This window comes from Bubalus kerabau, chromosome 1, assembly GCF_029407905.1.
Source record: "Bubalus kerabau isolate K-KA32 ecotype Philippines breed swamp buffalo chromosome 1, PCC_UOA_SB_1v2, whole genome shotgun sequence".
NCBI classification, from domain to species: Eukaryota; Metazoa; Chordata; class Mammalia; order Artiodactyla; family Bovidae; genus Bubalus; species Bubalus kerabau.
Genome location: NC_073624.1, coordinates 117403951 through 117416984, shown reverse-complemented (window position 1 = coordinate 117416984; position 13034 = coordinate 117403951). Strand labels below are relative to the sequence as shown.

Here is a 13034-nt window from a genome sequence, read left to right as displayed (position 1 = left end):
AGTCCAGGTCCGATGCATGAGACAGGGCGCTCAGGGCTGGTGCACTGGGATGACTCTTGAGGGATGGGATGGGGAGGGAGGTGGGAGGAGGGCTCAGGATGGGGAACACATGTATACCCATGGCTGATTCAAGTCAATGTATGGCAAAAACCACTATAATATTGTAAAGTAATTAGCCTCCAATTAAAATAATAAATTAATTTTTTAAAAAAGATTTAAAAGCTAGAAAAACCAAAAGCTCAATAGAAAAATGGACAAAAGATTAATAAGATCCACAGATGGCAAATAAACACATGAAAAAAATGCTAAAAAATCAATAATCATTAGGGAAATACAAAATTAAAACCACAGTGAATACCACTACACAATAATAGAATGGCTAAACATTTGTTATTCTCACACACTGCTGGTGGAAATATAAAGTGCTACAACTGTTTTGTAAAAAACATTGTCCCAGTTTCTTTAAAAGTTAAATATGCACCTACTGTGTGATCTATTCATTCCATTCCTAGGTATAAATCCAAGAAAATGTATGTCCATATAAAGAAATGTCTGAATGATCAAAATATTCATAGTAACTTTATTAGTAATATCCCAAAACTGGGACAACCCGATGTCCATCAACAGTTGAATGAATAAATAAATTGCGGCATATTCTTTAAAAGAATACAATTCATGTTCTTATGTTTTTCTTTGTGTACTCTAGATAAGTAACACTTTCTAAAGTCTTCCACAAACATGGAAGTGGGAAAAGAAAAAAAGAGAGCCTTGTTAGCATGTTTCAGCTTATATTACTGAAAATTAGGCAACATATGTGCCAAATCTTCCTGGTGTATCTCAAAATACTATAATACTGCGCTTTTAAATTAAACTATAAAACATATGTTTTCATGAGCAATTCAAACTTCCTTATTCCATTAAAAAATCAAGACATAATTAGTGTTTATAGCAAAATCTCTGTGGCTGTCACATACATAATTATATTACATTCACATTTAACTTGTGTCCTAGAGAATATTCAAGAATATAACTGCTAGAAGGATTGGGGACACCCTCCAAAGAATAATTTTAATAGTTACTTTAATAGTTTATAGTTTCTTTTGTAAAGAAAAAAGTACAAAATTGGGACCTACATTGTTATTTTCCTTGTCAACATTCATGGTTAGGGACCAAAACAACTTGCATAAATGCATAAACAAAATTAGAGACATTAATAACTATTTAGCTAATCACTGTGTCTCTTTTTTTACAGAGGAAACTATCCAAATATGTCCCCTTACACGAATGGAACACCCTGCTCTATGTGTCAAGGAGATACTTGCGAAAACAAACTCTGCCGTAAGAAAACAGCAAACAAAATAATCAGGGCATTTTCTTTGGAAAACAAAGTTCCCAGAAATTCATTATAATTTTAAATTTGGAGGCTCAATGTTAGAAGATAAAATTTGATTGCTGCTGTTTGATGATACAAAGCATTTGTCATAAATGATCCTATTTCATTCCAGATGATCCCTCCCTTTGTCACTGATTATTTTCTCTCAGTCTAAAAGACTGGAAGGAGTAAGGTATAACAGATCGTATGCTGCTACACCCAAAATGCTATCGACTGGCATATTGTTCTTAGTTGTGTTTGCTTCCCTTTTACCTCCTTTTACTAGTTATTATTAAATAGTGACTCACTCAGAAGTAATACCTGAATCAATGTCCAAACTAATTGTGATTTACAGCCAACATGTTTTTCTTCCTTCATCAGTCTTTTGGTTCTCGGGGCAAAGACTTATTTTAATATAAATTTTTGATTCTCAGAGCAGACAAGTTCCCAGTACAAAGTTACTTTTTAAGGATAAGCATTAATTCCTGTTTGAGAACAGAGTGAAGGGGGTGAAGAGAAGAGATAATTTAAAAACTGTAAAAGACGTGATGCCACAAAAGAAGACAGACACAAAAATGCATGTTAAATTATTCCATTTCTATAAAGTTCAAAACCGTACAAAACGAATCTACATTTAGAGTCAGGATAGTGGTTACCTTTGGAGAGGAAAGAGGAGTTAGTCACTAGAAAAGTATACCAGAGGACTTTCTGGACCTATGCTGTGGTTATCTAGGTGTATTTGCATTGTAATAGCTCATCAATCTTTCCAATTATGAGCTATGTATGATTCCATATTCATGTCATACTGCAAGTAAAAAAATTGTTTGGGGTTTGTGATATTGAGCTGTTTGTATATTTCAGAGATTAATACCTTATCAGTTGCTTCATTTGCAAATATTTTCTTTCATTCTGAGGGTTGTCTTCTCGTCTTGTGTATAGTTTCCTTTGCTGTGCAAAAGCCTTTTGTTTAATTAGGTACCATTTGTTTATTTTTATTTTCATAGATGATCTTATTTGCAAAGCAGAAATAGAGACACAGATGTAGAGAACAAGTGTATGGACACCAAGGGGGAAAGGGGCAGTGGTGGGAGGAATTGGGAGATTGGGACTGACATATACACTCTATTGACACCGTGTGCAAAATAGCTAACGCATGAGAAACTACTGTACAGCACGGGGAATCTACTCAGTGCTCTTTGGCGACCTGAATGGGAAGGAAATCCAAAAGAAGATATATGTAAACATACAGCTGACTCACCTTGCTGTATGGCAGAAACTACGACAACATCGTAAAGCAACTATGCTGTTGTTTGCCCCTACATCGTATTCAACTCTTCGCGAACCCATGGACTGTAGCACGCCAGGCTCCTCTCTCCTCCACTATCTCCCAGAGTTTGCTCGGATTCATGTCCACTGAGTTGGTGATACTATCTAACCACCATCCTCTGCTGCCTCCTTCCCCTGCATTGGCAGGTGGATTCTTTACCTCCAAAATCACTATGGACAGTGACTGCAGCCATGAAATTAAAGATGCTTGCTCCTTGGAAGGAAAGCAATGACAAACCTAGACAGCATATTAAAAGCAGAGACATCACTTTGCCGATGAAGCTCCATCTAGTCAAAGCTATGGTTTTTTCCAGTAGTCATGTACAGATGTGAGAGTTGCACAATAAAGAAAGCTGAGCACTGAAGAATTGATGCTTTTGAATTGTGGTGCTGGAGAAGATTCTTTTTTTTTTTTAATTTTTAAAATTTTTTTCTTTTTTTTTTTCAAGGCAGAATGGACTTTTTTTTGTTTTTTTTACATTTTCCAATCTTTTATTTATTTATTTATTTATTTTGTGTGTGTGTATATATATATAATATATATATATATATATATATTTTTTTTACTTGACAATATTGTATTGGTTCTGCCATACATCAACATGAATCTGCTATGGGTATACACGTGTTCCCCATCCTGAACCCCCCTCCCACCTCCCTCCCCGTACCATCCCTCTGGGTCATCCCAGTGCACCAGCCCCAAGCATCCTGTATGGAACCAGGACTGGTGATTTCTTTCTTATATGATATTGTACATGTTTCAGTGTCATTCCCCCAAATCGTCCCACCCTCTCCCTCTCCCACAGAGTTCAAAAGATTGTTCTATACATCTGTGTCTCTTTTGCTGTCTCGCATACCGGGTTATCATTACCATCTTTCTAAATTCCATATATATGCGTTAGTATACTGTATTGGTGTTTTTCTTTCTGGCTTACTTCACTCTGTATAATAGGCTCCAGTTTCATCCACCTCATTAGAACTGATTCAAATGTATTCTTTTTATTTTTTTAATTTAATTTTATTTTTTAACTTTACAATATTGTATTGGTTTTGCTATATATCAAAATGAATCCGCCACAGGTATACATGTGTTCCCCATCCTGAACCCTCCTCCCTCCTCCCTCCCCATACCATCCCTCTGGGTCGTCCCAATGCACCAGCCCCAAGCATCCAGTATCATGCATCAAACCTGGACTGGTGACTCGTTTCATATATGATATTATACATGTTTCAATGCCATTCTCCCAAATCTTCCCACCCTCTCCCTCTCCCACAGAGTCTAAAAGACTGTTCTATGCATCTGTGTCTCTTTTGCTGTCTCGTATACAGGGTTATTGTTACCATCTTTCTAAATTCCATATATATGCATTAGTATACTGTATTGGTGTTTTTCTTTCTGGCTTACTTCACTCTGTATAATTGGCTCCAGTTTCATCCACCTCATTAGAACTGATTCAAATGCATTCTTTTTAATGGCTGAGTAATATTCCATTGTGTATATGTACCAAAGCTTTCTTATCCATTCATCTGCTGATGGACATCTAGGTTGCTTCCATGTCCTGGCTATTATAAACAGTGCTGCGATGAACACTGGGGTACATATGTCTCTTTCAATTCTGGTGTCCTTGGTGTGTATGCCCAGCAGTGGGATTGCTAGGTCATAAGGCAGTTCTATTTCCAGTTTTTTAAGGAATCTCCACACTGTTCTCCATAGTGGCTGTACTAGTTTGCATTCCCACCAACAGTGTAAGAGGGTTCCCTTTTCTCCACATCCTCTCCAGCATTTATTGCTTGTAGGCTTTTGGATCGCAGCCATTCTGACTGGTGTGAAATGGTACCTCATTGTGGTTTTGAGTTGCATTTCTCTGATAATGAGTGATGTTGAGCATCTTTTCATGTGTTTGTTAGCCATCTGTATGTCTTCTTTGGAGAAATGTCTATTTAGTTCTTTGGCCCATTTTTTGATTGGGTCGTTTATTTTTCTTTTATTGAGCTGTAGGAGTTGCTTGTATGTTTTTGAGATTAGTCCTCTGTCAGTTGCTTCATTTGCTATTATTTTCTCCCATTCTGAAGGCTGTCTTTTCACCTTGCTTATAGTTTCCTTTCTTGTGCAGAAGCTTTTAATTTTACCAATGGTATTTTTCACAGAGCTAGAACAAATAATTTCACAGTTTGTATGGAAATACAAAAAACCTCGAATAGCCAAAGCAATCTTGAGAAAGAAGAATGGAACTGGGGAAATCAGCCTGCCTGACTTCAGGCTCTACTACAAAGCCAAAGTCATCAAGACAGTATGGTACTGGCACAAAGACAGAAATATAGATCAATGGAACAAAATAGAAAGCCCAGAGATAAATCCAAGCAACTATGGACACCTTATCTTTGACAAAGGAGGCCAGAATATACAATGGAGAAAAGACAATCTCTTTAACAAGTGGTGCTGGGAAAGCTGGTCAGCCACTTGTAAAAGAATGAAACTAGAACACTTTCTAACACCATACACAAAAATAAACTCAAAATGGATTAAAGATCTAAACATAAGACCAGAAACTATAAAACTCTTAGAGGAGAACATAGGCAAAACACTCTCCGACATAAATCACAGCAGGATCCTCTATGACCCACCTCCCAGAATATTGGAAATAAAAGGAAAAATAAACAAATGGGACTTAATTAAAATTAAAAGCTTCTGCACAACAATGGAGAAGATTCTTGAGAGTCTCTTGGACTGCAGGAGCAAACCATTCAATTCTAAAGGAATCAACCCTAAATATTCATTGGAAGAACTGATGCTGAAGCTGAACCTCTAATACTTTGGCCACCTGATGCAAAGAGCTGACCCACTGGAAAAGACTGATGCTAGGAAAGCAACTATACTCCAATTTAAAAAGAAAAAAAATAGGACTACATTGAAAGCATGGTCTCTCTAAAATGAGATTTCATTCAAAGTGGTTCATATTTGTAAACTGCTAAGTTTTCTAGTCTACAGCATACAAAGATAAAGTGATACCGTCTTTTTCTTTCACTTTCCCTTCCTTACCAGGATCTAGATTACTGCCATTTCTTGCCTGAACTAGTGCAGCCTCCCCACTTCTCTTCCTACTCTATTCCAAGTTGTTTCACTCCCCCCTGGGGGTGGGGGACAGAAAACAAAAGAAAATATCAGATAAAATCACTTTTTAAAAATTCTTCAATTGCTTCTTTTTGCAACTAAAGGAAAATCAGATTCTATGCATTGAGGCCAACAAACCCAAGTGTGATCTGGCTCTTGCCTTTCTCTTCTACAGTATCTTTGGTTAGTCCCCTTTTGGCACAGTCAGCTCCATTATTACACACTCAAATTCCCTATTTAAAAACCCCAGCATCCAGATCACCTGTGAGTCTGTTTCTAGTTTCAAGATAGTTTTTTCTCTTCGTTTTGGTAACATGCTCTGTTTCTTGATGTCCCTAAATATGGCTGTAAATGATTCCTCCCTGCTGTCCATGCACACCACTCCTCCCATCAAGAAGCCCAGACTATTTCTCCTCTCCTTGAATAAGGACTTGATGTTGAGCCATTTCTGGGCCACACCTTTAAGAAAACTGGCAGCTTTGGCTTTTGCTCTTTTGAAAGCTATCCAACATATCTAAAAATCCATGCTTTCCCACTGAAGAGGTCAGGTCCTGGATGAGGAGAGGGCATCTTTCTGTTTCAACCCCAAATGCAAGCAATAGCTAAATGCAGCCACATCCTTGAACCCCGATGACACTAAATATAAGAGAGAAATTCCCTAGTATAATCTGCTAACCCAGGTAATTGTGAGAAATAATAGTATTTGCTAACCATTTTAAGATATTACGTTTTGGAAGTTTGTTCCACAGCAGTACATTGTGGAAACACTTGATGTGCCTAATAAGTTAAATACCTAATAATATGGTGTGAAACAAAAAAAGGAGAGTTCTATCTTTTCCTCTACTGAACAGATAGAGTTAGGGTGGTTCCTCTTAATCCAAACACAACTTGGTCAAAGCTGGTTTAGAATTTACCTAAGGCGTGGTCTACCTCTGTTTGCTCTGTTCCAAGAATAGAGACTTCCAAGGCTTTGCAATGGGAGACGGCTCTGTTCACTGTTGCCTTTACCTAGTGGTTTTTGAATTTCAATTCTTACTGCTTTTTTTTCCCCCACTGTTTTTCCATTGCTTTAACACACAGAAATTACTGAAATATCTACTATGATTTCCAAAGGCTTTTAGCCTAGGTTTTTAGCCCCTTACCTCTCACAAAGTTACAAAATGGGCATGTCTTGGGCTTATTTCCTCCACCTCTACCTCCCACCTGGATCTTGAACTACTCAATTCTCCAATTTTATATCTCTAGTTCTTTAAGGACAATACACGCTGTGCTGGTTTCTCTGTTTACCAAGAAGTGACTTCTTCCTGGACAAAGCCCACTTTTTCAGCCCTAGGCCTGGGCCCAGAATCAACAAATGGCCCCAAGAAAAGAGCATCCTTCATAACATCAACCCTCCTCTTTACGGATCTTCTGTTCTGAAATCTGGACCTTTTGGTCTTTTTTCCTTTTGCAAATGTCTCATGCTCTTACACATTGTTTTTCTAATAATAATAAAATAACAATAGTAAAAGATAATTTTATTTATATTTTATGCTTGATGAGAGATTTTGTCCATCACAAATGATTTCATCCTGGAGATTTAGACAGCTGTATTCTGTGGGTCTCCAAGATAGCACCTTAAAAGCTACCAAGGCTACAATAAATAAGCTTTAAGACTTGGTAGGAGGTATTCCCCCAACTCATTCCATTTCCAAATTGTTCAAAAATCATTTGCCTATTCCTGGCCCTTTGCTCTTGGAAATTAATGTTAGGATAAGCTTATCAATTCTACAGACGACCTTGAAATTCTGAATAGAGTTACTTTGAGTTTATAGATAAATTGAATGAAGAAGTAACTTTACATCGTTGAACTTTTCAATTAATAAAGACTGTTTATTTGGGTCTTTTTATATATCTCTTTTAGGCTTCCCTAGTGGCTCACACATAAACAATTCTGCCTGCAATGCAGGAGACCTGGGTTTAATCCCTGGGTCAGGAAGATGGCCTGAAGAAGAGAATGGCAACCCACTCCAGTATTCTTGCCTGGAGAATTTTTGGACAGAGAAGTCTGATGGTCTACAGTCCATGGGGTCACAAAAAGTCAGACATGACTGAGCAACTTTCACTTTCACTTTCATTTATATATCTTTTACACTTTGAAATTTTCTCAGTAAGGTCTTACATCTCAAATTAGATTGCTTGGTGTTCTATATGTGTTGATATTATAAATGGAATTTTTAAGTTTAGTTCAGTTCAGTCGCTCCGTCATGTCCGACTCTTTGGGACCCCATGGACTGCAGCGCGCCAGGCCTCCCTGTCCATCACCAATTCCCAGAGTTTACTCAAACTCATGTCCATTGAGTGAGTGATGCCATCCAACAATCTCATCCTCTGCTGTCCCCTGTCCCCTCATCTACAGTCCTTCCCAGCATCAGGGTCTTTTCAAATGAGTCAGCTCTTCGCATGAGGTGGCCAAAGTATTGGAGTTTCAGCCTTTGCATCAGTATTTCCAATGAGCACCCAGGACTGATCTCCTTTAGGATGGACTGGTTAGATCTCCTTGCAGTCCATGGGACTCTCAAGAGTCTTCTCAAACACCACAGTTCAAAAGCATCAATTCTTCGGTGCTCAGCTTTCTTTATAGTCCAACTTTCACATTCATACATGACTACTGGAAAAACCATAGCCTTGACTAGACGGACCTTTGTTGAAAAAGTGACGTCTCTGCTTTTTAATCTGCTGTCTAGGTTGGTCATAACTTTCCTTCCAAGGAGCATCTTTTAATTTCATTGCTACAGTCAACATTTGCAGTGATTTTGGAGCCCTCCAAAATAAAGTCTGCCACCGTTTCCACTATTTCCCCATCTATTTGCCATGAAGTGATGGGACTGGATGCCATGATCTTCGTTTTCTGAATGTTGAGCTTTAAGCCAACTTTGCACTCTCCTCTTTCACCTTCATCAAGAGGCTCTTTAGTTCTTCTTCGCTTTCTGCTGTAAGGGTGGTGTCATCTGCATATCTGAGGTTATTGATATTTCTCCTGGCAATCTTGATTCCAGCTTGTGCTTCCTCCAGCCCAGTGTTTCTCATGATGTACTCTGCATATATATTAAATAAGCAGGGTGACAATATATAGCCTTGACGTACTTCTTTTCCTATTTGGAACCAATCTGTTGTTCCATGTCCAGTTCTAACTGTTGCTTCCTGACCTGCATACAGATTTCTCAAGAGGCTGGTCAGGTGGTCTGGTATTCCCATCTCTTGAAGAATTTTCCACAGTTTGTTGTGATCCACACAGTCAAAGGCTTTGGCATAGTCAATAAAGCAGAAATAGATGTTTTTCTGGAACTCTCTTGCTTTTTCCATGATCCAGCAGATATTGGCAATTTGATCTCTGGTTCCTCTGCCTTTTCTAAATCCAGCTTGAACATCTGGAAATTCATAGTTCACGTTCTATTGAAGCCTGGCTTGGAGAATTTTGAGCATTACTTTACTAGCGTGTGAGATGAGTACAATTGTGCAGTAGTTTGACCATTCATTTGGCATTGCTTTTCTTAGGGACTGGAATGAAAACTGACCCTTTCCAGTCCTGTGGCCACTGCTGAGTTTTCCAAATTTACTGACATATTGAGTGCAGCACTTTCACAGCATCATCTTTTAGGATTTGAAATAGCTCAACTGCAATTCTATCATCTCCAGTAGCTGTGTTTGTAGTGATGCTATTAAAGCCCACTTGACTTCACATTCCAGGATGTCTGGCTCTAGGTGAGTGATCACACCATCGTATTGATTTTTAAGTTATATTTCCTAATTGATTTTTTGCTGATTCATAGAAATATTTTTTCTATTATTAGTGTACTATCCAGGAATCTTACTGAATCTCATTATTATTTCAAATAAGTTGATTCTCTTGGATTTTCCATAATGACAATCATGTTGTCTGTAAAAAATGCAAGCTTTGTTCTTCTAATCTTTACATCAGTTATATACCGTAACAATGTTAACAGTGAATTCTCCAGTGCATTGTCGCACATAAGCTGTAACAGTAGCACCATTCTCTTATTCCACACTTTAAAAACAATGTTTAAATTATGCATATTTGCTTTGATGAAAAGGTGAAAGGGTCAGTCGCTCAGTCTTGTCCAGTTCCTTGCGACCCCATGGACTATAGCCCAAAAGGCTCCTCTGTCCATGGAACTCTTCAGGCAAGAATATTGTAGTGAGATGCCATTTTCTTCTCCAGGGGGCATATTTATTTGAGATTGTTTTTAATTAGTCCTCATTTTAGATCATACAAGTTTTTATTTTTCTCATTTTACTGTGAGCTTTTATCTTGAATAAATGCTAAATTTTACCAGATTTTTTTCTCTGCATCTCTTGAAATGATCCCAAATGTTTTTCCTTTAATATCTTAACGTTATAAACTATGTCAAATGATTTATTTTCTTTTTGGAAACTGTTTTGGACATAATATTTTGTAACTTAAAGAAAAATTACATGTGCTTCAAATTCCTCTTTGGATAATGTTATGTTTTAATTGACCCATTTTACTAATATTTTCAAGTTATTGTAAAGAGGTAGGTATATGCTTTTTAAAAATTTTTATAATCTTATCTTTTATCATATTTTGCAACCTGTTTCCATTTTGTTTATTCTGTTTTTGTTATTTTTAAACCTTTTTTTGAACTGTGATTGACAGACAAAAAGCTGTGTATCTGTTAATAAATACAACTTAACTAGTGAAATTTATGTTTTCATAGAGATTCTGGGAGTTAAGTGATAGGTCAGGAATCCAATTTTAAACTATGCTTTCATTCCAATGATAAATCCAACTTAGTCATGATGTTTCCCTTGAAAGTGAAAGTTGCTCAGCCATATCTGATTCTTTGTGACCCCATGGACTATACAGTCCGTGGAATTCTCTAGGCCAGAATACTGGAGTGGGTAGCCTTTCCCTTCTCCAGGGGATCATCCCAACCCCAGGATCGAACCCAGGTCTCCCTCATTGCAGGCAGATTCTTACCAGCTGAGCCACAAGGGAAGCCCAAGAACACTGGAGTAGGTAACCTATCCCTTCTCCAGCAGATCTTCCCAACCCAGGAATAGAACCGGGGTCTCCTGCATTGCAAGCAGATTCTTTACCAACTGAGCTATTAGGGAGCTCCCAAGTTTCCCTTATAGAAGGCTAAATTCTTGTTAACATTTTACTTATAATTTTTGGATTTAATTTCAGACTTATGACTGGCCTATAATTTCCCATCTCCATATATCCTCATATGATTTGACTTCATGTTTGTAGTAGCCTCATAAAAGAAGTGAAAGTTGGGAACAATACTCCTGATAATATTTTGGTTGCAGTTTGTGTAAGATTCTCATTATTTTTTGAATGTTTGGGAGAAATTTTCTGTAAAACTATTTTGTTGTGGTGTGTGTGTGTTTACAGATGTTTACTAACTTAACTTCTTTAAATATTTTATGATACTCAGGTTTTGAGGGGATTCACAAATTTTTGTTTTATCCAAGTTTTAATGGCATTCTATTTTTAACACTACTATATCTGTTGTGTTCCACTTATTAAGTCCTATGACTTTTGATTTTTATTCATCAATTTCTATAGAAAGTCAACTTCTATCTTTTTTACTTCCTTTTTGAGGGGCAGATATACAGCATAATGATTAAATGAATAGGCCTTGGAATCAGATGGCTTAACCCAGGAGGTGACTAAGAGGATTAAATATGACAAACCATACAGAGTGATTTGGGACCAAAATAAAGCGCATGCATGCTATATTGCTTCAGTCATGTCCAACTCTTTGTGACCCTCTGGACTGTGGCCAGTCAGGCTGCTCTGTCCATGGGATTCTCCAGGCAAGAACACTGGAGCAGGTTGCCATGCCCTCCTCCAGGTGATCTTCCCAAAATAAAGTAGGCTCTCAATAAATTTTAGCTATGACCATAATTAAGTTCCTCATTATTTTCTATCTCTTGACCCTTTTTATCATACTAATCACTTTCTCTGATGGTATATTTTAATCTCCTATATTCATTTATTCCATTTTAAAGTTGAAGATAGAGTTTCTCCCCTGATGCTTCTATAAGGAAAAGAACTTTACTTTTTCCTAATAACCATTATATCCAAAGCCTAGAATCATGCTTAATACATAGTAGACACACAAACATGAATAAATGAATAAAAATAAATGAAATAAACAAACTCATAATAAACTGCAGAATCCTCATATCCAAATCTTCAATATGAAGGAAATATGGTATTTTTCAGGGACTTTAAATGGATATGGCAGTGTCAAAAATAAAGTTCACTACTGTATATAGTTTTGTCTGTTTCAGGCCTTTTGCCTTCAATATGTGAGATGTTCTTGAAATATTTGTTGACATGACATCTTTGGCAGGGAGCATCATACAGATTTTTAAGTACTATGGGATTTGCAAAGGAGGCTTCAGTTTTCTTAAATTAAAAAAAAACAAGCTAAATTTTCTAAGTTGACTATCTTATTCAAAAAGCCAGAAAAGCAAATGAATGAGTTTAATGTATAATTTTTTTTTCTATTTTAGGTAATAAAGAACGTGATAAATCTCAAAGTATGTATAAAAATCTTTCAGTATTTATTCAATTACTTCCTTTCCTTGAAACTAAAATGAGCTCTTAAATGTTGTTTTTATTGACAGGATATCCAAATTGGAACCCATCAGGGACACGTCAGCTGATAGCATGTAATCCATTGTACCTAATTTCTGTTCTTCTGACAAGATTTTAATTGTCTTTGATGTACAAGAGAAATTCTCCAACATGACAATAAAAAAATAGATTATGGTTAAATGTAACTCTTATCTGTTTAATTACTAAGGCTTCTAAATGCTTTACCTGTTATCTAAATTTGATGTGTTTTTAAGTCAAAAGATGTACTATAATATAGAAGGGTAGCAATAAAAAAAAAAGGCAAAACTTAAGTGATTAAAATTTATTTTGCATGTATCAAGAGTCTTGTTCTCTAATATTCTAGATTGTCATTTTAGTTAGAGTACACTTAAAGAATTAAACATTTCAGATATTAGGTATTTTCCTTAAATGCCAGTAGTTCTCTTTAAGAGTTCCCTCAACATTATTCAGAAACAAAATGTTATTAAGGAAAGTTTCAAATAGCCTGTAATGTTATATTATGGTCATAGTTAATAGTTGGGGAAATTGATGAGAACAGTTAAACTTAGAAAGGTAGAGTTAGGAAA

At 36.7% G+C, this 13034-nt stretch overlaps 1 protein-coding gene across 2 annotated transcripts in view; it reads left to right on the top strand.

Annotated features, from left to right (window-relative positions):
- The window catches only part of GLIPR1L1 (GLIPR1 like 1), a 38407-nt gene extending 25373 nt beyond the window's left edge, over positions 1–13034 (top strand). The window contains exons 4-6 of one of the 2 annotated variants that reach the window (XM_055566398.1): positions 1253–1338; positions 12363–12389; positions 12477–13034. In XM_055566398.1, coding sequence (XP_055422373.1) covers positions 1253–1338; positions 12363–12389; positions 12477–12565 — 202 coding nt within the window. In that variant the 3' untranslated portion in view covers positions 12566–13034. The remainder of the gene's footprint in view (positions 1–1252; positions 1339–12362; positions 12390–12476) is intronic. The other variant, XM_055566400.1, reaches the window with a different exon arrangement.